At 39.9% G+C, this 26,913-nt stretch overlaps 1 protein-coding gene across 2 annotated transcripts in view; it reads left to right on the forward strand.

Annotated features, from left to right (window-relative positions):
• UBQLN1 (ubiquilin 1) overlaps positions 1-24,792 on the forward strand; it is a 34,872-nt gene extending 10,080 nt beyond the window's left edge. The window contains exons 2-11 of one of the 2 annotated variants that reach the window (XM_084629702.1): positions 4,321-4,472; positions 7,012-7,127; positions 8,733-8,995; positions 9,899-10,057; positions 10,854-11,097; positions 14,578-14,720; positions 15,897-15,980; positions 19,148-19,263; positions 21,606-21,774; positions 23,601-24,792. In XM_084629702.1, the coding sequence (XP_084485828.1) occupies positions 4,321-4,472; positions 7,012-7,127; positions 8,733-8,995; positions 9,899-10,057; positions 10,854-11,097; positions 14,578-14,720; positions 15,897-15,980; positions 19,148-19,263; positions 21,606-21,774; positions 23,601-23,753 (1,599 nt within the window). In that variant the 3' untranslated portion in view covers positions 23,754-24,792. Of the gene's footprint in view, positions 1-4,320; positions 4,473-7,011; positions 7,128-8,732; positions 8,996-9,898; positions 10,058-10,853; positions 11,098-14,577; positions 14,721-15,896; positions 15,981-19,147; positions 19,264-21,605; positions 21,775-23,597 lie in introns of both variants that reach the window. The other variant, XM_084629701.1, reaches the window with a different exon arrangement.
• The last annotated feature ends 2,121 nt before the right edge of the window (positions 24,793-26,913 follow it).

The following is a 26,913-nucleotide window of genomic DNA, read 5'->3' on the forward strand; positions in this document are numbered from 1 at the left end:
GGAGTTGGGTGTCTAATACTCTAGGCCTCTTTGAAAATCCTTGCTATAATAGTTAATAGTTATGAGTTGTATAGGTATCTCTCATGCTAGGCCACGATTGGTTGAAAATGGGGAGTGGTCTTTCTGGATATTTTTATTCCCTTGGTTTTATTCCTTTTATTTCACAACACTCTTTGTCTTCAGTCAGGCACATGAATGGGCACCAATGCATTCACAATTGCTGTTTTTTATTGCTTACTGTGAGTCAGCAGACAGTGTTTGGCTTACCAGGAGGGGCTGTGGAAAGGCAGCTCAGGTTCTCATTTTTTAATTTTCCCTAGAATAATGTTTTTCTGATTTATTTTTTTTAAATGTCCTCCCTCACAACCCTACTGTGAAAAGTATCTCGTAATGTATCGTTTCACATACTGAAATTCAGAAGAATGAATGTGATTATTTGTCCATTGTGCCTGGTTAAAAGGTGCAACCAGCAGCTCCTCTGTGCCAAATTCTAGTGTAGAACCTGTTTGAGAAGGGTTTCTTATATTGGCAGTTGCATTGCAGATTCAGAAGCTAATGAAAAACAATAACTTTTTCCAGGAATGGGAGATTAGCTGCTGGCAATAGTTTAGAAGTCACCTGTACTAAAAATTGGTTTCTGGGGTACCCATTGTTCAACTTGTGTTCTGTTTCGGTGGGTGGGTAGGTTGGTTGGGTTTTCAAGTGCATTGTAAACTGGCAATCTGTTGGCTTGGGTATTCTTGGCTTCCGTTCGCCATCCAGAAAAACTATTGCTGAAAATCACAAGTAATGGCTTGGATTTTCTTCAGTGTTTCTATGGCTTCCCATTGTGTTAACAGATTAAAGTCTAAAAAGAGGGATACTGTATCTCTATTGTGTATAACCATATAATTGCGGCTATTGCAAATGCAGATGATCTTTGTGTAGTGAGCTGCTTGATGCAATCTGCTAGGTTCCCAAAATGTCTCACAGTTCAGAATAGTTTTACTACCTATGCAGAAGAGATTGCTTGACCAATTCCATGGCCTAGGTATGTCATGTAGGAATTGTTTGTGCCCTAGCTTGTCAGGGGCTGTTAGCATTTTCACCACTGGCATAGTCACCCATCTTTTGTGTTTCTTTTGTGGGTCATCTGCAAACCATAGATATGTCTGGGCAGAGAGAAGGGAGTGGTGGTGCTGCTTTTGATGCCAGTATATTGATGGCACTGGGTAGCGTGTGGTTATATAACCTCCCACAAATTGTTCTATGTCCTGACCTCTTGAGTGAGTAGTTCCTTCTAGAAATTGGGTCATAGCAAATTAGACTTGATTTAAGATTAAATTTAAAGTTAATACTAATGTTCGTTTATTGCAACTTGAATAATTTTTCTTCAGCTTTAAAGCTGTCACTAAACAGTGTTTTTTACCAGTCACTACTGTTTTTATGACAAATCAGCACGTGTAAATAGCAGTATCTAAAATGTGTCTTTTGAGCAAGAAGTAGCCATCAAGGTCAGTTAAGGTTAAAAAACCCCCTAAAAAGAAAATTCTGAGCCATAATTTCTTTTAGATCCTCATCCTGAGATGAGTTCCATGTGTGAAGAGCTCTATTGACTTAATAAAGCTTTGTGTAGGCACAGAGTTTTCTTGCCTTCACTGCCACAACACTACCTTCTTGTTTGTCTCATCCATCTGTTGTGTTATCTTTTTTGTCAGATTGCAAACTCTTTGGAGTAGGGACTGTCACTTTCTATGTTTATACAGTATCTAGCTCAATGGGACCTGACTTGGTTGGTCCATAGGTGCTACTGCAGTATAAATGAATAACTCATTTCTGGATCAATATCTTGGGGTCTTGCATGGAATGAGAATTCACTTCTATCTCCAGTTAGAGCATGATTTCTTTAAAAATTAAATTGATCATATCAATAATAAAAAATGGCAAGCTTCTGAAAGATTTTTAAAAGCCTAAAATCTTCCAAGCAATTTAGCTTACAATCTTAGTCCTTAAATCAAGAAATAAGTTGAAATGTTTGATTTTTTTCCACAATATGTCATCAGCCTGTCAAAATATCTTCCTTTTCTCTTTAAAATGAAATGCATTTATTACTTTTGTGTGTCAGTATAGCACCTATCCACAGAATAGATGAAGCACAGACAGGTGGCAATCCACGCTTGCTTATGTAGCCCCAGCATGCTGCAACCAGGGCCTGCAAGGATCACCGCTAGAGGGCAGAGAGCAAAATAGTTAGCTTGCCTTGTCATTCTGTTTTCTGAGACTGCCAACAAAAGATGGCTTTGGTGCCATTGGTTGTATGTTTCTTTGTTTTGTGGTGTGGAGGTATATTCAGTATAACTAGGCTGAAGCCACAACATAGTCCTAGGATGCAACAAACTTTGGTCACTGCTAATTAGAACTAGTGATCTGGATGTTGAAAATGTTGCATATCACTATCTGTTACACTGAGTCATTCCCGTTCTTTTGCCTGATTTCTTTAAATGTGTTCTATAATTTTTTTTCTGGTGATAAGAATAGAAACTTAAGACAAGTAAAAGCATATGCAACAGCTGTCACAGTTCAGGGCAATTGCACCTGTAGTTCCCCCCTCTGTAGTCCACCAAGAGCACCCACTCTGGGCTCCAAGCCCTTCAGTTGTCACCTCTCTTGGGCAGATACCTACGTTTCTCTCCCTCCTGTTCCTTGCCAAGAGTTGTATCGATACCATAGTATAAAATCAATAGTAGACGGCTGATGCATAATAGCTTTGCACGTGTTATTGCTTGTCTTTTACATAGTCCTAGCAAACGCATGTAGTGCTGTCGTTGGTCAGCTTTATGTTGCCTTTAAAAACACCAGGAATATAGGGCTGGTGAACAATAGTTTTACCTATGCTTGTCTTCGGGGCTTTTATTATGACCTGCCAGGACCAGCATATGTAGAGTCACTGTTCAGAAACTCGCAAATGGTCCACAATATTACTTGTACTTGCGCTTGTCTTCAGTAAAATCTGCCTTTTGTATTCTTATTCATTGTTGGCCTTTGGTTTTCCTTTTCTTGTTTTGTTTATGCTGTTGTTATCGTTGAAAATCATTAAAAGCCTTTCTTGAGGAATAATTAATAGTTCTTATTTTATACAGACACCACTTAACCTCATTACGTCTGTGTTGGGTGGTGGGAAGTAGCGAACACCCCGGGGTGAAATAAGGCCCTGAGGCGTGCCTCCTCCTTGCTTGATCTCCACAGCCAACACTGTGATATTCCCAGCAAGCCAGACTTTTCTAAACAGAGGTGGGGAATTTGCATTAACCTCTCCCTAGGTATTCCCCAGGAAATCCATTTAACGCTTATTAATGCAAAACTCCATTCTTGTCTGGCATAGAGTCTTTTGAAATCCCAGGCATCACATCACATCCTCCTGTCCCTTTCCCCCAGGTTACATTCAATCCTGTCCCACAATAATATATAAACTTTGCATTTCATACAATGGACCTCAAATATACCTGAACTTAAGGTCTCCCAAGGATATGCAAGAAATTCCTGTATCTGTCACAACTGCTTTCCATAACTTTGTAAATATCACACCAGCACTGTAAAGCTAATGCATAGTACCATGTACAGAAGTTAAGTGGTGAAATGATAGACTACACAGAAGTATTACAAAATAGTGTTGCTGTATAACCCCCATAAGAGCAAGAAAATTGAGTTAGATGGCCATGGTAGCATTTGCTCAGCTTAGCTATGGTTCTGTTATATGTGCTTTGACCACAGGAATTTGACCCCATTTCAGTACATGGCGATAATATAAGAACACTGGAAATGCTTCCTTTTGTGAAGTTGTAACAAGCCTAACATTATGTTAATACTACATTGTCAAAAATGGGTTTTACTTAATGTGAAAATGCTGTTTTCAAATACTTATATCTGTTACAGGTGTTAATAAGAGTTACACCTCTTACATAGACACCTATACAAAATTATATGAGAGAAGCTGTAATTGAAAAAGATAACCAAGATTTTTTTTTCTCATTCCTTGACATTAAGCTTTTGTTGTATATGTGGCTGGTGCAGGAAAGGATTTAAAGTTAATCACTTTCTAACACTGTTGATTGACATACTGTTTATTATTTTGAATCTACAAATGGGAATGATCTGACTTCATAGTCATTGTCAAAAATAAAAAACTGAGGGAGCATTTAATAAAGGGGGCGTATATTGTATAAACTTGAAAATAGTAAACATGCAAAATACCTTCACCAAATCTCAAAAGTTTTTTAAAATAGAATAGTTAATGCACTGATTTAAACATAATCACATTAACTTTTTCTTTCTAATATCTAGTTTAAGGAAGAAATCTCTAAGCGTTTCAAGTCCCACACAGATCAACTTGTATTAATATTTGCTGGAAAAATTTTAAAAGATCAAGATACTCTGACCCAGCATGGGATTCACGATGGACTCACTGTTCACCTTGTCATCAAAACACAAAACAGGTAACCTTGCTGATAAGCTGTCTTCTATTTTTTTAGCTGTAAGAAACCAAATAAATATTCTCCTTTCCCAGTTAGATCTTATTGTGCAATTACTAGATCTCAAAAAAAAGCAATATTCTTACTCCTGGTCCTGAGGTCCCTTGCAAAAGCATAGGTGGAAATCTCCAAACTCTTGAAGTTTTTTGTTCCCTAAATGCTGCAATAGCAGGATAGTGTGAGTGTCAGCCTCCTCTCTTGGCAGGCATGTGCCACCTTCTGAACTTCACCACTGCACTTAAAACTTTCCAGTCAGTGCCTTCTTGACTTCAGTCAGTGAAAACTCCTTGTAGGAGCTGAGCCTCTACAGTCACAGTGCTCTTTTCATGAGTATTGCTTGCCATGTTCTTCCCTTCTAGATGGGTTTAGGTTGCTAATAATAAAAAAACTTTCTGTTCTTTTGGCACTCAATTCTGGCACTTGAGTGCTGCACACCAGCATTATTTGTTGCCCTATAAGCTTCTTAGGTGTTTGAGTTTTCACCTCTCCGGGATGAAGGTAGCCTGTTCAGCAACTTCAAACCATGCCCAACTGAAAGAAAAATATCTGCAAAAGATGAACACATCAACTGTGTTTACCTTTAAGTCAATCTCCAGGTGTAGAGCAGAAGCCCTATTGGAATTATTTTTATTGATAATACAGACATCACCAGGACACCAGTTTAATCTTAAAATCCTTTATTAAATTCAAAGGCTGAATGCCATTGATACAGCTGCTCCAAATGTGCCTTAAATGCCTAAGCAATCATATGCCCATTCAGTAACATGCAGTTATAAGCATTGTTCAAGTACTTACTGCAGGATTAGACTGAGGTCACTCAAACCCACATTGGCTGGCTTCAGCTGGACAGCAGGTACTAGTAATGATCCTTTTGAGTTTACCCTTTTATACTTTATGTATCAGAACCTATGTGACTATAGTCACTGCTTTATGAATTTCTTTTTTTGTTAAAAGAAAAGGAGTACTTGTGGCACCTTAGACTAACAAATCTATTTGAGCATAAGCTTTCGTGAGCTACAGCATCCGATGAAGTGAGCTGTAGCTCACGAAAGCTTATGCTCAAATAAATTTGTTAGTCTCTGAGGTGCTACAAGTACTCCTTTTCTTTTTGCAGATACAGACTAACAGGGCTGCTACTCTGAAACCTTTTTTTGTTAAAGCCACGTAGAACCACCCCTGATGATTGGGGCTTCTTCTTCAAGACTTTTCACCTGTTTTATCAGTTACCTTCCAGGTCCAGTTTTTCCAGTAAAGCCACATTCCAAGCCCAGTAGGTTCAATTAAGCATACCATTTTTCAAGGCCTTCCCACAACTGCTAGCCACCTACACACTTCCTACGAACTGCAAATCATCTGTTTTCTTTAGCCAAGACAATTTAATGTTGTTTCTTCATACAAACATATGGCTGCTTTTACAGGCCTTTTGTGCAAGGAAGGGCGATTCCATTGCAGTTGTCTAGGGCGTGTGTAAGCGGTGCTCCAGGAATGTTCCTTACCTTCTGCAACAGCGAACTGCACCAGAAGCAGCTGAGGGGGTGTTCACATTTTTGGGACTGGTCCATATCATTTCAGCAAAGGACAGATTGACCTTCCAAAGCTGAGCTGATCCGTCAAGTGCAGGACTGCTATCCTGAGACTGAAAATGAGAAATCTGCCATGACCAAGTTTGGGAACAGACTTGGTCATAAATCAGTAGCCAGGTTTACATAATTGTGCTCCCATTTTCTGAAGAGTTCTAACTCTGAATAGACAGTAGTGTGCAGTACGTGTTACAACACTTGCAGCCTGAAATGACTCAGTTTTGTTTGTATTGGCTGTAGACTGTTTATAGTTGTATCCACAATTGGCCTTCAGATTAGAATTGCCACAGTGTCCCAGCTAGAAATGGTTCGGTAGGACAGGCTTTTACTTTGCACTGTCAGATAATTTAGATGTCTGGATGGTTTTGTTTCTCTCAGTTTATTTGCAATGTTTGAGCAGAAAACAATGGGAAGGGAAATGGATTGGTACCTGCTATTGTTCAGAAAACAGCTGAAGCTTATCAGAAATAATGGCTGTGGTACTGTGTTAATTGCTTCAGTGACTGGCAGAAATCCTGCTCACAGTTCCAGCTGCAGTGAGGGGTGGGGTTTGGGATCTCAGTGAAAACATCATTTTGGAATGATAAAACATGCACGATCACCTTTTTAACCCTATTTGTGTTTAAATCTTTCCTTTTAGAGATTGTCCTGGAGAATCTTGAGATTCTGGTTTTTGTCTGGGCTGGGGATGAGAGTTTAATATCCAGTTGGGCAGAAAATAGAAATACCCAAAGCATGTTCTAAATAAATCACTCAAGCCAGATTACTTGCTGTCCATGTTTAAGTAACGGTATTGACACAATATATGAGAATAGTCATAATTTATATTCTGGTTATTTCATGCTAACTTGTCTCTGGATCCTTCCAGAAATCTTTTAAATTGCCTCAATAAAGTGGTTCATAGTTTTAACTTTATTTTTCAGATCACAAGATCATCCTGTACAGCAAACGAACACCACAGGGAATACTTCTACCACATCGACATCAAGCAGTAGTACCTCCACACCCCCCTCAACAAACAGCAGCCCTTTTGGTTTGGGTACAATCTCTATCTGCTAACTTTGTGGGTTAAGAACACTGCCCTTCCCTGAGTTGTTATAGCCCATTTAGAGTAAAGGGTTTAATTTCAGCATTTGATTGTAGGAATCTTATTTCCTTGAAATCTTCCTCTGTGGAAAATCTTGCATACATGGAATACTCCTATGCTGCTGCTTCATATAGCACATCAACGAATAGCAAGGTGCAGCTGGTGTTTCATTCCAGCATTACTGGTAGTGTGAAAATTATAGAGCTCCCTGTGAGCTGTGCATGCTCTACAACAGGGGTGGCCAACCTGTGGCTCCGGAGCCGCAAGCGGCGCTTCAGAGGTTAATATGCAGCTCCTTGCATAGGCGCTGACTCTGGGGCTGGAGCTACAGATGTGAACTTTCCATTGTGCCGGAGGGGTGCTCACTGCTCTGCCCCAGGCCCTGCCCGCACTCTGCCCCTTCCCCCAAGCCTGCCATGCCCTTGCTCCTCCCCCTCCCCCACAGAGCCTCCTGCACATGTGAAACAGCTGATTGTAGCAGGCAGGAGGTGCTGACTGGTGGGGCCATGGAGGGCGGGGCTGGAGGGTGAGAGCTAATGGGGGAGGGGGGACAGGCTGCTGACATATTACTGTGGCTCTTTGGCAATGTACATTGGTAAATTCTGGCTCCTTCTCAGGCTCAGGTTGGCCACCCCTGCTCTACAATGCATCTGGATTGGTCCAAGGAGTGGAGGGCACTGCAGAAATTGTGCCCCTAGTGTCACCCAGATTGTGAACAACAGTGACAAAACTGTTACTCCACCTACAAGCATATTTCTCTGACCAAATCAAATCACTGGGCCTAATAGCTCTATCTTACCTTCTCTTCCGGAGCATACATTTCCCAAGCACAGACAGACTCCTGTTCTGCAGCTGAAAAGTGGTTTTCTCCTGCTACCCGCACCAGACTTAACACTGGTGATTCAGGCCCTCTATCTCGTTTCATTTTCTGAAAAATGAATAGAATAAAAAAGTTAAAATTAGTAAGCATTTGCTGTTATGAGTTTAAAGTGGCTCAGATTTTCATGAGTGATTTTGGTTGCCACAATTTTGGGGTCAGTTTGAAGTTTTGCAATTTAGACAGCGTGAAGATTGTGGAAAACTGTTTTACCTTATTTTTAGTACCTGATGCATTAGGAACTGGCAAGAGTTCTGCTTTATCAAAATAAAAGGAAAATATACTGTATTGTAATGCTATCATACTTCCTCTCTGTTAAATTTTAAATGACTCCTGCAAATAGACTCTTGCGGACATGCATGTATATACTGCATGATTTACAAGGGAGAAATTTTTGAAATCTGAAGGACACAGACATCAACATTACTAGAGTGGTAATAACATGTATGTCTTATCCAAAGTATTGGTTGTCAGCTAAATGTCTTCATTATTAAAACAACAGACTTTGGAGGAAGGACTCTTTAGTGTCTGGGAAGGATGGAATTCTCACTGTTTTGCATTGTCTGGAAATTTGGGTGATACATTAAAGTATTTTGTATTTAAGAAAAGTTGTCCAGATGAAAATGATTTAGAAATGTACTAAAAGCAGAAAGTTCAATTTTTTTTTCTCCCCCCTTAAGGTGGCCTCGGAGGACTTGCAGGTCTGAGTAGCCTGGGCCTGAATACGTCTAACTTTTCAGAGTTACAGAGTCAGATGCAGCGACAGCTCATGTCCAACCCGGAAATGATGGTTCAGATAATGGAAAATCCCTTTGTTCAGAGCATGCTTTCAAATCCCGACCTGATGAGGCAGTTAATTATGGCCAATCCTCAAATGCAGCAATTGATACAGCGAAATCCAGAGATCAGTCACATGCTTAATAATCCAGATATAATGAGACAAGTATGTTGAAAGTTCTCTGTAAATTAATAAACTTTAAAATTCTTTAATAAAATTAAATGTGCTGACTTGAGTGTTTGAAGTATTGCTGAGAAAGTTAGGATCATATAGGAAAACTCATAGAATGCTACTCTAGGCAAATACTGTTGATTTTTTTTCTAGTCACTAATGTCTGACATAGTTCAATGTGTTGTCTTTAATGTTAAATAATCCATAACATTCCCTGGAGAGTATTTCAGGATTACATAACTAAATTTTTTGAAGTTAAATTAGGACAGAACTTGTGTGCACTTCAGATCTCCTATTTTCTTTGAGAAAGGAGGGTTGTTATACAGCCAATAATGTACTTGCCAAAAAACCCAACACTCTTTAATATAAATTTTAGTACTTCAGTCAGATTTTAAATGCAGTTGAAAGGTGCTGGCATACTTCTACACTGTAGAGGCTTTTAAGACACAAACTGATGGATACTGTGGATTTGAGAAACCGGATATTTATTTCAAATGGTTCTTATTTGAAAGCAGCATACTGTATTTCTGAGTTGAAACAATATTTAGTAAATTCACTAATTCTGTTTGAATAGAAATGAACTTGGACGTAACTTTCTGTGTCCTCCTCCTTCTCTCTTGCCCAGTACAATACATTCATACTGTTTGTATCAGTACTATATAACTAGAATGTTTCAACATTTTACAATTTTGACAAAATGGCAGATGAAAATTCAGTTGTCTTAACTTTCTAATTATTCCAACAAGAAAAATTCTTGCTCTAGTTCTAACAGCAGTTCAAACTAACTGCAGTGGGTTAGATAATCTATAAATAGCTGTTATAATGGAGACACTGCTTCAGATGTTGTTTTCACTTTAGAATGAATTTTTTTACTAATACAGATTAAATGTTCCTTAGACCCTAGAACTTGCGAGAAACCCTGCAATGATGCAGGAAATGATGAGAAACCAAGACCGAGCCTTGAGCAACCTTGAGAGCATACCAGGTGGATACAATGCCTTGCGACGCATGTACACAGATATTCAGGAGCCAATGTTGAATGCAGCCCAAGAGCAGGTGAGAAATGGGTACATACAACCTAATATTAAATCAGTTTCTCAGGAGTGAAGGAAATTATGCACTGTTTAAACAAGCATTCAAGAAAATGTAATTTGGTGCTAGAAGTCACTGCACCTTCTGTTTCCATTTGTAGAAGTAGGACTGCAGAAATCCCAAACTCTCAACCTTGAAAGAGTAAAGTTTGTGTTTCTTGGTTTTGTGACACAGTCTGAAAGTCAGTGATTATGGCATGTGCGTTTCATAAAGGAACACTTAACTTGAAGTTTCTGAAATTGACTTAAATTCCTAAAAGTTTTTAAAAGTACTCTTTAAATAGGTTCAGGAAATTCTATCTTAGATTCCTTATGCACAGTTTCCGAAGTCTTTTTTGTTGCTTTTCTTAAGTCTTTTCAACAAGAGAGAAACTCAATATCCTGACGATATATAGTCAGTTTCATTTTAAGGGAAGTGTTGACAAATGCACCAAGTTAACAAAATAGAAAATAGATTTTTCCCTTCCTACTTTCAGCCTGAAATCCTGGGTGTTGCTGCTATAGTAAGGTACAACATTTTGAGAGATGTGATTTATTTTATTTTATTTTTTTAATGTCCCTTTTTAAGATTAGCATCTCAAAACAGCTGATTATTCTACCATGAAACTGGTTTTAGCTTGGTGAATATAATTAAAGACTGCTCTCAGAGTCAAGAGTCTTCAAGTTTGTAATTTTGCATATGTCTCAAAATCTGTCATTTCTAGCAGAGATAAAATTGATGGTTTTAATAGATGGTATTCCTTGTTTTTCCTCCTTTGTAGTTTGGAGGTAACCCATTTGCTTCCTTAGTAAGCAATGCATCTTCAGGTGGGGAAAGTCAGCCGTCTCGTACAGAAAATAGAGACCCTTTACCAAATCCTTGGGCTCCTCAGTCCAGTTCTCAGAGTTCCACAACCAGTGGCAGCAACAGTGGCGAAAGTGGGGGCAGTAGTAGTGTTGGAAATAGCACCTCCACCAGTACAGGACCAGGCTCAACCATGCCTAATTTGGGACCCGGAGTAGGAGGTATGTTCATTATGGTAGAATTGTATTTACTTGCACAGGTGCAAGTAATTGCTGAAATGACAGACATTCTTGTGTTGGACAAAGTTGTGTTTCAATGACTTGATTTAGTGTTACTAATATTTACTTGCATAGCTCTCTTTACTAGTATCAAAGTCCTATGTAGGAAAACAAACATGCAAAGTAAACTTATCTCAAGAACACTAAGAGGAGCCACAGATCTGCTAAAATAACAGTAAAAGCAGAGACTCGCTAGACAAATTGAAAACATTCTTCACACTGGACAGAGTGCAAAAGTCCAGTAAAGTAGGTAGTGAATGAGATATTGTTAGATACAGCCTCTGTCTTTCCCACTTACCTGAAAGGACATATAGAGTTCATGTGAGAGCTGAAACAAACTGAAATTTTACCATGTAAACAGAGGAATGAAATGTGAATGTGTTAAATAAACCAATATTAGAAATTGTAATAGTAATGCCCCAACTTCAAAGTCAGTTTATTTGTATTCTCATGCTACGTAGGAGCCCCAGTCACGGACCCACAGCTTCATTGTGCTAAGCACTGCACAAACACATAACAAAAAATATTGTCTGTGCCTCAAAGAGCTTACAGTCTAAAGCTAAGTCAAGAAACAAAGGGTGGCCACAACAGACAGGAAGAGCCTATGGAAGCAAGAAAACATGATCACCATGATGCACATTGGTCTCAGCAGCGCAGCTACTTATTATATCAAGTTTTCTGCAGGCAACACAGCAAACAAGAGTTTAAGGACAATGAGGCAGTTTAGTGGATGTTTATGGGGATCGCCTCCCCTGTGCGAAAGACACCATGGAAGAGAGCACAAAGGTGCTTGTTTGAAAATTTAATAAGTAGTCGATGCAGGTTGACATCTCTGCCAGAGTGGAGGTCAGAATCAAGGTATCAACTACTTTGGTATAGATTTGGAGGAAAATAGGATTTGCTGCAATATAAAGGCAAAAGATACATCGTAATAAGAAGGGAAAATAAGAGAAAGTACTTGTTTAGATAAAATTATATTATCGGTGGTGCTGGTCTCAAGGCTTATAATGAAGATTGTTGAACATTTCACATTATAAAACCTTGTTTTCAGTTGCCTATAACTTTGTCATATTAACAGTTTAGTCAGACACCAGCATAGACATTTTCAGTCTAACACTAAATTTTTTTAAAGTTTTTCAGCAAAAATTATTCTCCATTTCTGAGAACGAGCCAGGGAAAACATGGTTAACGCATGTTAAAAATAAAATATTTTATTCTTTTCCTTGAAGCCCTAGTATTTCTGTGCTTTGGAGCAGAGATGAAAGCCATCACCCTATTTTAAGGGATGGGTCTTTTTGTGATTTCTGTGAAAACCTAGCATAATTTTTCCAAATTACAAGTCTTTATAAATAGCACTTCACTCATGCTCATAAATCTGTTAGTGGCCGGCAGCAGTATTTACAGAAGATTTCACTGAGCATGCCCCATCCCACAGAGCTACTAAACATGCAGCATCCCCAGGTTGCAGGGGCTGACGTTGCCACTAATTACTCTGTGCTGTAGGCCAAGGGCTATTGTGCGTGGCTCCATTCACCAGAGGAGAGTAGGGAGACTCTTGTGCTGTAAGTGATCCCCCTGCTGCTTCTCAAGTAGCATGGTGGGGGGGAAACAGCCTGACTTGCTCCAGTGCAGAGAGGAGGAAGGCTGGGACAGACTGGTTAGTGTAGAAAGGTGCATGTTAAGGGGAGGGAGACAAGGACAGGCACAGGAGCAGAGGGAGAGGTACAGAAAGATCTGTTGCAGCCACTTCTGTGTTAAACCAGCTGCTGTGTTCCACCCCAAAGTACTGCAAAACATGACAGGAAGCAAAAAAAACCCCAAAAGTCTAGGATTATTTGATGATATGGAATTACCTTAAATTAGGATTTAGTAATGTAACTCAAACGTCTATAGAGTTTTGATATCCAAGATAGTCTTTGTTTGTTTGTTTGTTTTTTTAATTGTGAAAGTTTCAAATTCATTTCAGTTCATACTGATGTAACTAGTACATATCTTTCAGTATGACTTCTAAGTCTTTGGATATGGGTATTAAACTTGGATGTGAAAATTTAAGTCAGGCAAAAATTTGGCATATAAACCTTTTTTTGCCAGAGAATAATTTACCTAATTTTTAAAGTTATTTTTTAACATTTTTGAATAAGCGTACAAAATGAAAAGTAGAATATCTTGGTTTCAGTGTCAACTCCACACTCTCATAACGCTGTTAGTTACAAACTGAAGTTTCACAGGTTAAGGAAGAACTTGTTCGCAGTGCTCTTGCACAGCTTTGGAAGTTGACTTCTCTTCGGAGCTGTTTGCAAGCTTACTAATGTTGGTAGATTATTCAGGTTACCCAAAAAGCACAACGCATTCTTCCTGCACGAGATGTGGGAAGTGGTCTGCTGGATCTGACTTTGTAGTGATAGCACATGGTCAAATGGTGAAGGAATGACTAGACTGAGTAACTGAAGAGATGTAAATCAACATTTGAAGACAGCTCCAAAACTGTGTGCAGGAAGCTTATGTAGGAATGGAAGGGTGTGACTGGACACACTTCTAGAAGTGTTGGTACCATTTGTGATGGGATAATCAGGTTTTCTGAGTGGTTTAAAAGAATTATGGAGAGTGCACAATTTTGAGAAGTGCCCTTATTAGTTTAACAGCCTGTTCTTCGAGTGCTTGTTCATGTCAGTTCCTACCAGGTGTGTGCATATGCATGGTAGCTGGAAGACTTTTCCCTAGCAGCATCCGTCGGGTCGCCCTGGGTACCCCCTAGAGTCTTGCCTTGATGACACTCAATATAGAGGCCTGCCTACCCACCACCCCCTCAGTTCCTTCTTAATCTTTTGGCTACCGTGCACATGCTTCCCCTAGGGTTGCCAACTTTCTAATTGCACAAAATCAAACACTCCAGCCCCCCTCCCTCAGTCGCTTGCTCTCCCCCACCCTCACTCACTTTCACTGGGCTGGGGCAGAGGGTTGGAGTGCGGGGTGGGACATGCCAGTTGCTTCTGGGAGTTGCGCGGAGCTAGGGCAGGCAAGGAGCCTGCCTTAAGCCTGCTGCGCTGCCAACTGGACTTTTAATGGCCTGGCAACCCCAGTTTCACTCCACAGCGGGGCGAGTCCCCCGTGGGATGGCGCAGAGGCTTGGTGCTTCTGGCCTGCAGCGCCCAGACTTGCCATGGGCCAGATGAAATTAAGCAGGATGCCGAATCCGGCCCACGGGCCATAGGTTCCCTACCCCTGGATTATGGGTTAAAAGTGGAGAAGCTTCTTGAGATGAGTGGTGGCTGATGTCCATTATAGACAGTAATTACTCTCTCATGTTAAATCATGGAAGTGTTATGCACTCATCACCATATTTAATTATAATTAAATGAAAATGCATCTGTCACTATTTTCATGCTTATGAATTGCTAAAGTGACCATTTTTTACTTTTTAAGCTGGTATGTTCAACACTCCAGGAATGCAGAGTTTGTTGCAGCAGATAACAGAAAATCCACAGCTTATGCAGAACATGTTGTCTGCACCCTATATGAGAAGCATGATGCAGTCACTAAGCCAGAACCCTGATCTTGCAGCACAGGTAAAGGCACCTATGTATTGTATGTACTGAATGAAAAGAGAGGGATTGCAAAATCATGCAATAACTACTGTCACAACAAAGTAACAATTTTATGTGCTAACACCAACACCTACTAGCCTATTAATATGCTTCTCCAGTTCCTAGTTAGACATCTTGACAGTCAACCTCCTGAGTCTAACTGCAGGATAGAGCTAAACAGGGAGCACTGGCAAGACTGTAAAGCAAACTGCAAAAACTCTTGGCTCAGAACCTTGGGTGAACCGAAGGGGCCAGGTAGTACTAAGTTAGATGGACAGAACAACCACGGGAGCTGAAATTTTTTGTGTGTACTTCAGTGTGAAATGTTTTAACAACCATAAACTTGTGATTTCATATAGGAACCACTTGAAAAGTTAGTCTCAAACTTTTAGGCAGGGCCACTGGTCTATGTAGCCCCAAACTGATTTTAGGAGTTAGTTGTTCAGGCTGTCAGATACATGGCACTTGTATCTTCAGTCGTCAGCTGTGACCTTCCTGTATGGCTTTCATTTGCTGTATAAGTGCAAATACTATTACAGCTTTATGAATGGCGGCATAGTCTTTTCCTAATATCACTTATAGTGCAAATATGCCTGTGGGTTCAGCTTCTAAAGGGTCAGCACAGGTTGGATGTGTGCCACGTGGAGTGGAATGGAAAGTATCTCATGCTTTTAAAAAAAACAAAAAACACTTAGCAGGGGAGCTTCACTGGCTTTTTGCACACATTGAATGTGTGCATAGAGGAACAGTCCTTAACTCTGTAGTATGCAAGTCTTATCCTGTTCATCCTCTTCAGTCTATCTCATCTGCAAAGGGATGTTTATGCAAATAATGGCACTTCCATCTGGATAAAAACTTTAAAAAAAAAAAAAATTACAAAAAAAACCCATCCACCTAGTTGTCCATTGTTAGATGACTGGATGTCTAGCAGAAGTCAGTTTTGGACAGTAAGTGAAGGAAGACAACATGGTCATTTAAAAGATTTCTGTTTTTCAAAGAAGATCCTAATTGTCATATTAAACGGTTAATTATAAATGTACTGAATATATAAGTTGCACTAAATCACCTTTTTGGGGGGGGGAGGGGGAGATGGAGAGGGGAGCAGCTTTATTTACTGTCTTTAGTATTTGCAGCTAAAATTGAACATTTGCCTCATAGATGATGCTGAATAATCCCTTATTTGCTGGAAATCCTCAGCTTCAGGAACAAATGAGACAACAACTCCCAACTTTCCTTCAACAAGTGAGTAAAAGAGAGGCTAACTGTTGTCAGCAAACATCTTGCGTGTAGTGTTAGCTGAATTGCAAACATATGGTCTTGCTTTGTTCTGGTTGAAAGCATAAAGGCCTGGTCTATGATTCTACTGCAAACACTAGCTTCAATTGGGAGTTGGGCTTTTAGTGATTTAAATACTTGCAAATACTAACCCAAACCCCTTTTCCTCCACCACTAACATGAACTCTTGGTTTGCCTTTCCCTCCCCGAAAGGTAGAGGCCTGATAGTGTGCCCTGAATGAGAAAGTCCACTATGTCAGTGTGGGCAGCCACAAACCGTGATGCATGTTGTTGGGAACTGCATGATGACTCAACTTCGTGGAGGTCTTGAACCTTCTTGATAAGAGCGCTGTGGCTTGGCCAGATTGCATACGTCAAATAAAATAACCTTAGTTTTATCTGGGTTGAACTTTAGCCATCTCACTCTCATCCATTTTTTCAGCCTCCACAGAGGCAGGGTCAGGTGTTCAAACCACTGACTGCGTAGGGTGAGATGGAGATGCAGAGCTAAAAGCACTGCAGCCCATACCTCTGCACTAATCCTCTAGGTGAGGGAAGGTGAGACGGAATCCCATGGCAATTGTTGTGACTGTGTCATTTGGGATAATGAGCAGTTGCATAGTACTACTCTGTGGGAGTGCTCGGCAAGGAAGAACACGCACAGCTGTGTGCAGCCCTACCACTCCTGGGAGAGATCCTCATCCATCAATATAGTTTCTGATCTATACTCATGTCTGTACCAGATTAACAGGAGTAAGGAAATCTAAGACATCTAGGTGCTCTGAATTGTCAGTCTTTTCTATTATAATAAAACTCAAACTGTTGGACACTAGATGATAGACAAGTTGTGCAAAGGCAAAGAGTGCATAGCGGCATACTTTGCAGAAGTTGGCACTGGGTCTTTCCTCAGAGACACTGACAAATTTCACCAGCTGTGGATCTAGCTCTTTCCCTCTGACCTTCCTCAACGTATCTAAAAGACGTATTGTGTGCATGAAGGGCCCACAATACTTCTCATATCTCACTGAGCATTACTGGCCTGAACTTAATCAGAGAAGGTTTAGAATTTTTCTCCAGATCCTGTTCTGCATTTGTGGAAGCTAACAACTTGGCCTGATCCATGTAAGGGTCCTAGAGCCCAGACTCCAGCCTGAGCCCAAACATCTACACGGCAATTTTATAGCCCAAAGCCCGAGCCCAATGAGCCTGAGTCAGCTGCCTTGGCTGTTTTGGTGTAGTGTAGACATAGCCTAAGGGAAAAACTGGAGAACAGGGTGGTTAGGAGCCTAACATGGTAGGATTTTTATAATTTTTATCCTATACTAAAACACCCAATAAGAATGGTTGTTAGAGGAGCAGCCACTTCTGGTAGGGCCTTCTTGAAACACTTTGCTTTTGTTAGTCTTCAAGTATGGACCTTGAAACTAGTCCCCTTTCCCTAAGAGGAAAGGAGTGCCACAATCTCAAAACACAGAAGGAAATAGTTCTTGGCATGTCCTAATTTTCAGCCACTTCCCTTTGATGCACAGTGTTTGTCAAAAATCTGGTAATGGTCCATTGTAACTTTGAAGACAAGATGATAAATAGCACAACCAAATACTAAGCCAGCCTCATTTTAGAATCCATTAGGTGATTCTCCAAATGGTAAATGAGAGTGCTGTCTTTGTTGTAACCCCCAAGAGTTTGAATCTTAGACAAATCTTGTCACTCAAAAGTCATTGCAAGATTTCACCTTTTGTTTATGTAGTTCTGATAAGAGATGGGCCGAAGCCATGAACTTCAGTTTCATATTTGAAACTTCGCAGTGTCTAGAGATTTTCAGATCTCAGGATTTGGCTTGTGCTTATCAATAGTTGTGAAAGCTACAGGTTCAGATGTTCCAGCAGGTGAAGAGGAACTTGATCCAGCCATCTTAAGTGTATACATCAGACTGTATGTATCATCTAGATAGCATTCGTGTACATAAGTAGGCTGATATGGCACTATAGATAATGCAGAGAGGGGGTATTGAGCATACACTTGCGAAGTCTAAACTTAATAGCAGTCCTGGTCTGAAGATCAGGTATGTCATATGATACATTTCACTGGACGACTAGTGAGAAACAGTGCTTCTGGAGTAGTTTGTCACAATGTAGGCCAATTGCACCTTTATCCTCCTCCCCTCTCCCCTACCCCCATCCCCTGGTGGTCCACCAAAGGCACTTCCTCTAGGCTCCCAACTCCTCAGCTGTCAACTCTCCTGGGCAGAGATCCACATCTCTCTCCCTCCTGTCTTGGGGTGTTACAGCTGCACAGCTCCCTAATTTACACTGTGATAATTTACACCTAGCAAGCCAGACTGCCTAAAGCCAGCATCTGTGCTTCTGCTTTTTCTCCAAAGGCTACGCCCAATATACTGCCTCTGTTATAAATGACCACACAGCTCCTTGTAAGGAAGCACATTTATTCTTAAGGTAAAAGCGTTGCAGAAAAAATGTTTAAAAACAATAGAAGAACTGACATGCATGGTAAAAAGTTACCAGAGATTACTCCAACTTCAGGCTCTGATAGATGTCAGTCCTTCAAAACCCACATTTGGGTTTACAAGTTTATAGTTGTCTCAGAACTAAGATTGGGGAAGTCATCTTGTTTCTATACAGCTCAGGCCATTAGCCTTCAGGACCAGGTAATCAGAAGACAGTTACCCTCTCCTCAGGGTTTTTGCATCACCGGAAGTGAATAATTTGTGTTAACATTTCCCTAGGTAATTCACTTCACCCTTATTGTCCCGGAAAACCCATTCTTGTCTAGACTATACTGAGATTATGCCTTTGAACTTCCAGGTCTTACATCACATCCCCCAAGAGGTTACCTGAAATCCTAGCCCACAATAATATGTAAGCTTTGCATTTAGTACAGTAACATTTTTTTGAGGATACTGCCTTATCTGTCACGATTCCCCATACTTAAAAGGTCTTGGTAGAGCTGCAACTGCAAAAGAGGGAACCATCACAAGAAGCGTGCAGAGAGGTATTAGAATAAAAAGATGAGCAATAACAGGTGTTAAGGGAGTGGGTTCACTACAAGAAACAAACAGTGATGAAGATTAACTTGGTACATGTTTCAGTTATATAACAAGTTTTTCCTTTTCTTAGATGCAGAACCCGGACACACTGTCGGCAATGTCAAACCCTAGAGCAATGCAAGCTTTGCTACAAATTCAACAGGGCTTGCAGACACTAGCAACAGAAGCACCAGGGCTTATACCAGGGTAAGAGTTGGCCCAACGAACTTGTACATTTCTTCACTTATTTATTTTAAATCTCTTTGGTTTATTTGTCAGCTTTTTGTCTAGCTGCTTTAAATTTAGAAGCTTGTCCAGTTGCACAAGTTGTTCCACACAAACACTATTTACAGTTTACTAAATATCTTCATTTCAGGCATCTCCTACCTTTTTCCCCTTAAAAAATGTTAATATGCTAATGTTTATAATTAGGGCCCTACCAAATTCACAGCTGTGAAAAATGCGTCACAGACCATGAAATCTGGTCTTTTGTGTGCTTTTACCCTATACTATACAGATTTAACGGAGGAGACCAGCATTTCTCAAATTGGGGGTTCTGACAGAAAAGGGAGTCGGGGGGGGGGGTTTTCAAGGTTATTTTGGGGGGAGGGGCGGGGGGCAGCATGGTATTGCCACCCTTACTTCTGCGCTGCCTTCAGAGCTGGGTGGCCGGAGAGTGGTGGCCGGAGAGCGGAGGCTAGTGGCTGGGCACCCAGCTCTGAAGGCAGCACCCCACCAGCAACAGGGCAGAAGTAAGGGTGGCAATACCCCATACCATGCCACCCTTACTTCTGTACTTCTGCTTTCAGAGCTGGGTGGCTGGAGAGTGGTGGCTGCTGACTGAGGGCCCGGCTCTGCATGCAGCAGTGCAAAAGTAAGGGTGGCAATACCATAGCATGCCATCATTACTTCTATGCTGCTGCTGGCAATGGCTCTGCCTTCAGAGCTGGGCTCCTGGCCAGCAGCTGCTGCTCTCCAGCTCTGAAGGCGGCAGCGCCGCCAGGAGCAGTGCAGAAGTAAGGGTAGCAGTACCACAACCCCTCCCCCACAATAGATTCATAGATATTAAGGTCAGAAGGGACCATTCTGATCATCTAGTCTGACCTGCACAATGCAGGCCACAGAATTTCACCCACCCACTCCTGCAATAAACCTCTCACCTATGTCTGAGCTATTGAAGTCCTCAAATCATGGTTTAAAGACTTCCAAGGTGCAGAGAATCCTCCAGCAAGTGACCCGTGCCCCATGCTGCAGAGCAAGGTGAAAAACCCCCAGGGCCTCTTCCAATTTACCCTGGAGGAAAATTCCTTCCCGACCCCAAATATGGCAATCAGCTTAACCCTGAGCATGTGGGCAAGATTCACAAGCCAGATACCCAGGAAAGAATTCTCTGTAGTAACTCAGATCCCACCCCATCTAAATCCCACTACAGGCAGTTGGGCCTATTTACCATGAATAGTTAAAGATCAATTAATTGCCAAAATCATGTTATCCCATCATACCATCTCCTCCATAACCTTATCGAGTTTTAATCTTGAAGCCAGATAGGTCTTTTGCCCCCATTGCTTCCCTTGGAGGCTATTCCAAAACTTCACTTCACTGTTAAAAACCGTCGTCTAATTTCAAGTCTAAACTTCCTGATGGCCAGTTTATATCCATTTGTTCTTTTGTCCACATTGGTACTGAGCTTAAATAATTCCTCTCTCTCTCTGGTATTTATCCCTCTGATATATTTATAGAGAGCAATCCTATCTCCCCTCAACCTTTTTTGGTTAGGCTAAGCAAGCTCCTTGAGTCTCCTTTTGTAAGACAAGTTTTCCATTCCTCGGATCATCTCTAGTAGCCCTTCTCCAGTTTGAATTCATCCTTTTTAAACATGGGAGACCAGACCTGCACGCAGTATTCCAGATGAGGTCTCACCAGTGCCTTGTATAACGGTACTAACACCTCCTTATCTCTACTGGAAATACCTCGTCTGATGCATCCCAAGACCGCATTAGCTTTTTTCACAGCCATATCACATTGGCAGCTCATAGTCATCCTATGATCAACCAATACTCCAAGGTCCTTCTCCTCCTCCGTTATTTCTGATTGATGCGTCCCCAGCTTAAAACTAAAATTCTTGTTGTTAATCCCTAAATGCATGACCTCACACTTCTCACTATAACCTTGTGACACCCTTTCTCTCCCCTCCCCCACAGCCCCCGGAAGTCCCCCACCACCACACACAACTCCTTTTTGGGTCAGGACCCCTACAATTACAACAGAGTAAAATTTCAGAGTTAAATACCTGAAATCATGAAATTTACGATTTTTAAAAATCTATGATCATGAAATTGACCAAAATGGACCATGAACTTGGTAGGGTCCTATTTATAATGGATCTTACTGTGTTTGGATGCTTTACTTACATTAAATTCACATTCTCCATTCCCACTGATATCCACAGAATTCCAGTGTGACAGTTGGTGGGAGGAGGAGTAATAGTATGTGATGATCAACTTTAATACAAAAATGAATGTTAGCATTGCTGTTCCTCATCTCTGCAGATTTAATCCTGGTGTAGGGGGATTAGGAAGCACTGGCGGTCCAACAGGGACAACCATACCTAGCTCCATCTCCAGTGAAAATACAAGTCCAGCCTCAGGAGTTGCTGAATCTAGTCACCAACAATTTGTTCAGCAAATGTTGCAGGCACTTGCTGGTGCAAATGCTCAGGTAAGGTAGCAGATGGCTAAATCCTAGAACTTTAAGATGTATCTATTATTTGATTTATCAATGGAGGCTGAAAGGGACAGTTAGGGAGTACTTGAAAAAACACATGCTTAATGGATGGATGAGCAGACCAGGCTAGAAAACTGTTATTTTCCCGATGTGAAAATAAATGCTGGAAAAATTGAAATTTTAATACTTCTGTCCTGGGGACCATTTGCCTTTGAGTTGTTCACGTGCACAGAGAAATGCGCAGATTCAGTGTCGATGTTGAGCCTTTCACTTATGCCTCTGCCCAGTCAGTTTTGTTTTTTTAAAGCTATTTCAATTCTGTGTAGGTGTCATTTGTCTTGTATCGATCTGAAAGACTGATATGGTGGTAGAAGTTTCTCACAATGTGCAAAATGTCCTTAGTAGTACAAAGAGCAAACTTAGACTGACAAAAGCTATAAAATTCTTAATTTGGGTACTGACTTTATTGCAAACTTGAGATGAACTAGATTTCAAAAAGCAAGTTTTTTCAGGTATGCAATAGCCCCTAAGATTTCTGCTAACTCTTGTTTGTACAGTAACATTTTATCTTAAAACTATTTGTCAGCCTAATTGCTATACAGACAAAGGACACTCACTATAGATAACATTCTGCGAAATGCACACAAACTAGACAAACTAAACAAAATGTTTTTGTTTAATCTGTTAAACTGAGAGTTCCAAGTAACAAATAGTAGGTAAAAATGTTGGCTAAGAGAATTTTTTGGTGTCCATTTAATATTCCCTTACTGCTTAGGTAATGTAGGGAGTTCAGAACAGCCATACCATCTGTGCTGTAATACTTGAACATGGGCTTAATAGCTGGAATCAAGCTAGAATGGAAGGCTTGATGATGAACAAAAAAAGCTTTTTGTATTTTTATAGGTTGTTCACTAACTCCTGTAACTGTTCACTCTTTTTAAAATCTAGTATTTGAAAAACAGTTTCCTCTTTGTTGCTTATCTGTCAAAACTGGAGTTAAAGAACTCTTTTGGAATGGCAACTTCTGGAAACAGCAAGAAGTGTAGTTTCTTTGGCTTTCTTGGTTTAAAATACCTATGTTAAACATATTGTCACTTACAACTAAAACGGTTTCAAAGAATGCTTCTAACCATCAGAAGTTTGTAAGGGCTCAATTCTGTACTATCGAAGCCAGTATTTCTGCCACTAATTGTGTGGGAGCGGGATCAGACCATAAAAGCACAGCTGTTCAGTTTCCCATTTGGAAGTTCTAAACTTTTATAAAACTTTTGCAACTTCAAATACTTCTTGACTTTTTTAAAGCCTTTAGAAATTATAAAAGGTAATATGCCAATAACGAGAATAACTTTACTTTGCCTCATCAGTTCAGTAACCAACAATGAGTTTATTAAAAATCTCCAAAGCATAGCATCATTGGATTTAACTCTTCATTTCATTTACAAGAACAATCTGTTAATGACATTTTGAAGGAACTATTTTGAGGAAATGATTCTCAATCAGATTATCTTGCTTTGCTCCCTTACATCACATCAAACATGCAGCACTTCCTGTAGTCACTTCAAAAACAATCAGTACAGGTACAGGTGTTCTTAAACCAGTCAGCAGACTATCCTTGGAGAAAGATGCTATTCAGTTGCAGTTGTTCAAGCATTTCAATTTTGCTGTCTGGTTTTGGAGACTAAAGGAAACTTTAGTTGCAGAAATATGCCAAGACAAAGTATGGAATAGAATCAAATGTATTTAATCTAGTACAGTTTGTACACAGTATTTGTATTAAGCCTGTGTCTATAGCTTGAAATAAATTGTCCTCTTTTTAGCAGTTACAAAATCCAGAAGTCAGATTTCAGCAACAACTGGAGCAGCTCAGTGCAATGGGCTTTTTGAACCGTGAAGCAAATTTACAAGCTCTAATAGCAACAGGAGGAGATATCAATGCAGCTATTGAAAGGCTACTGGGCTCCCAACCATCATAGCAACATTTCTTTAACTTGAAAAATGTAATTTATTTTTGATAACAGCTCTTAAATCTTTAAAATACTTGCTTTATTTCATTCTGACTCTTGAGATTGTCTTGTTATAACTACACCCAGTCTGATGCATTTTAAGGTGGAGTGCAGTAGTTTTCTTTGAACAGTGGGAATCAATGCTTTTTCATTCACAGTTGTTGCATGCATCAAACACTTCTCTTTGTTCAGCATTTGTTGTGATTTTGTTGAAACAGATATCTTTCACAATTGAATCAACAGGTTTTGTCAGACCTACAATTGTCCAATTTATTTACTACTTAAACATTAGCTTTGGGTAGTAATTTATGTAGAATACAAATTATTAAAAAGGAAACAAATTAAATGAAGCTATAATTTGTGGGTACCAATACTGCTTTTTGTGACTTCAGCATGTATTTTTTGCTAGCAAAATGCTGTAAGATTTATACCACTTGATTTATCTATCATTTTTGCTTTTATTTGTATAAAATATACACACAATATAAATGTTGGAAACAGCTCACATCTAGGAACTTAAACACTGCAATAGAATGAATCTATGTAACTAAAAAAATCCAGAACAAATAAAATTGACACATTTCTAGTGGAGAAACTTTGAGCATCTTTGGTGAACATCTCTCAGCAAAAGAGTTTAGGCAAGTTCATTTAAAATATGCTAGAATTATTGATCTAATTATCTCTAAGTCTACATCTAACTGTACAGAAAGCTGCATTGTAACATTGTCTCAGTATTCACAAGGATTGACTGTAAATTATCTTAATCTTTTTGCAGATTGAAGGAGCACTACTGTATGCTCTGAAACTGCTTCTAAAGCTTTTTGGCTTCTCTCATTGAGATTCTAACATGCATTATGATTTGTAATTGGAAGAATTACTTTCACTGACAGTGTCATGTGATATTCTAATTACTTTTAACCACCATGTAAAAATACTGTATATCTTTTGAGTTTTTATTGGTAGTTATTTCTCTTGTGCACAGGTAATAAATGAATTAAAAATTCTTTGAGCAATTTGTCTCAAGTGTTTTTGCACAATTGCTGATTCTTTAACTTTCAGAAAAATGAAACCTCTTGATGTTTGGCCATTAAGGGAGACTTTTGGAACACCATACAAATGTTTATCCTTTGACCGGGGTTAATAAACAATGTTTGGATTATAAAGGAGAGAGGGAAATCAAAAGTATGAGGACCACCCTTTGAAAGTAGGTAAAATGTAACACTTGATGAGATAAAGCATACTAGACTGTCTTTCTCCTGTTTAGCAAACTGGGTTTGGTTTGGATGATTCATCCCTTCTGGGGCCTGTTACGTCAAGTTTAAATGTTGAAGATTATTCACTTGTACTATTTATACTTTAATCTCAGCATTGTATTTTATCAAATCATGTAAACAATCACTTCCTTTGCTGTTGAGTATAAATGTGATTTACTTTAAAAGGTGATGGGAAACAGGTTAAACTTATCCTTCCATACATAAGTTAGATGAACGAAAAGAATTTTGAAATATAAACAACAAAAAGAGATCAGGTTCTCTGTATTTAAATCACTTACGTTGGTTATAAAACTGAAATCTTCTAACATCTGTTAGCGCAAATCTCAAGAGAATGTGCTGTTCTCATTTGCACCTTTCCTGGATGGTAAACATTTTAGCTGAATTTTGGCACTAATAAGTAAATTGCTGAATTACAGCTTAGGCACAGTGCTGGGAAAAGCTCAAGAAAACCTCTTTGCTCACAACATCTGCTCAATGTCAGTGGGAATAAAAAACCTAACAGTGTTAGGAACCATTAGGAAAGGGTGGATAATAAAACAATTATTATAAAGGCATGTTACACCTACACCTTGAATACTGCATGCAGTTCTGGTTGTCCTATCTCAAGGATACATTAGAATTGGAAAAGGTATAGAAAGAAGCAACAAAAATGATGAGGGGTATGCAACAGCTTCCATATGAGGAGAGAGTAAAAAGACTGGGACTGTTCCATTTTAGAATATAGACAACTACGGGGTTTTCTTCCCATACCTTAATCTGAATCTTTGGGAATCTTCAACTTGAATCTTTTACTCAATCTGTGGAAAAGGCATCTCTTCAGGTGCAATTCAGAGGGAGTTAGTGAAGATATAGCAAATTGCCTATATAACCACTCCACTTTGTCAGTTACTCTTAGCCAAGATTTTCACGTGACTAGTGATTCTGGACTTTCATTCCTTGATTTCAGTGGTCTTAAAAAAAAAAAGTAGGTACGTTCAGAGGACTTGAATGGAGAGTCGAGAGCTGTTAAAATATCTCTAGTCTATTGACAGTTAAAATTATTAAAGAGTAGGCGAGAGGAAAGTGAACTCTATTCCAAATTCACTGAAAGAAGTCTAAAGCGTTACATTCAAATTGTATGAGCTCTCCTTGGAGATAACTTAAAACCTATATATTTATGTGACGGCTCAAATATCAAACTTGGCCTAGCTTTCAAGGTACAGTCCTAGCAGTCTCTTGCTCATGAACAGTGCTGCAACACTTGACCATTTTGTACATGGGTTGGAAGGAACCTGGTTTTGCAAGAAAACATGTCAACTTCAAAGGTGCTAGAGTAGGCACAGTGAATAATGGCAAAAACCTCAATCATGGGGGACTTAACCTGTCCCATGCCATTAGTAAGCTGAACCTATTGCTTCAAAGTTGCTAGTTCAAATTCAGTCCAGGTTAGTAGTGTCTTCAAGTTATTATCGGCTGGCTGCTGACTTCGTATGTAAAGTGATCTGGCGAGCTCAGTCCAGTTTCTGGTGAACAGGTGCCCACACAATAAAACTACCCCCACACTTGGCTTTTTTGGAGAAGTCGAGCACTGAACATCATGGAGACTGGCCTGATTCCTTGCCCCTTGGAGACGCTCCCTGCAAGTCAAGGCTGCTTTATAATGAAAGCTTGCACTTTCAACTGCTACCTGTTGTGCAGACCAAGTCGTTAAGCCCAGATCCACAAAAGTATTTAGCCTCCTTAATTCCCAGGGATGTCAGATCCATATTTTGCTTAATAAAATGTTTACAAAGGAGATACTGTCTCTCATGTAACTCAGTACTTCTACCACTGTACAAACTAATCCTGGCCCAGTCTATTGAGGTGTATGCCTTTCT

The sequence above is a fragment of the Lepidochelys olivacea genome, assembly GCF_965140295.1.
Source record: "Lepidochelys olivacea isolate rLepOli2 genome assembly, chromosome: 5".
In the NCBI taxonomy this organism is placed as follows: Eukaryota; Metazoa; Chordata; order Testudines; family Cheloniidae; genus Lepidochelys; species Lepidochelys olivacea.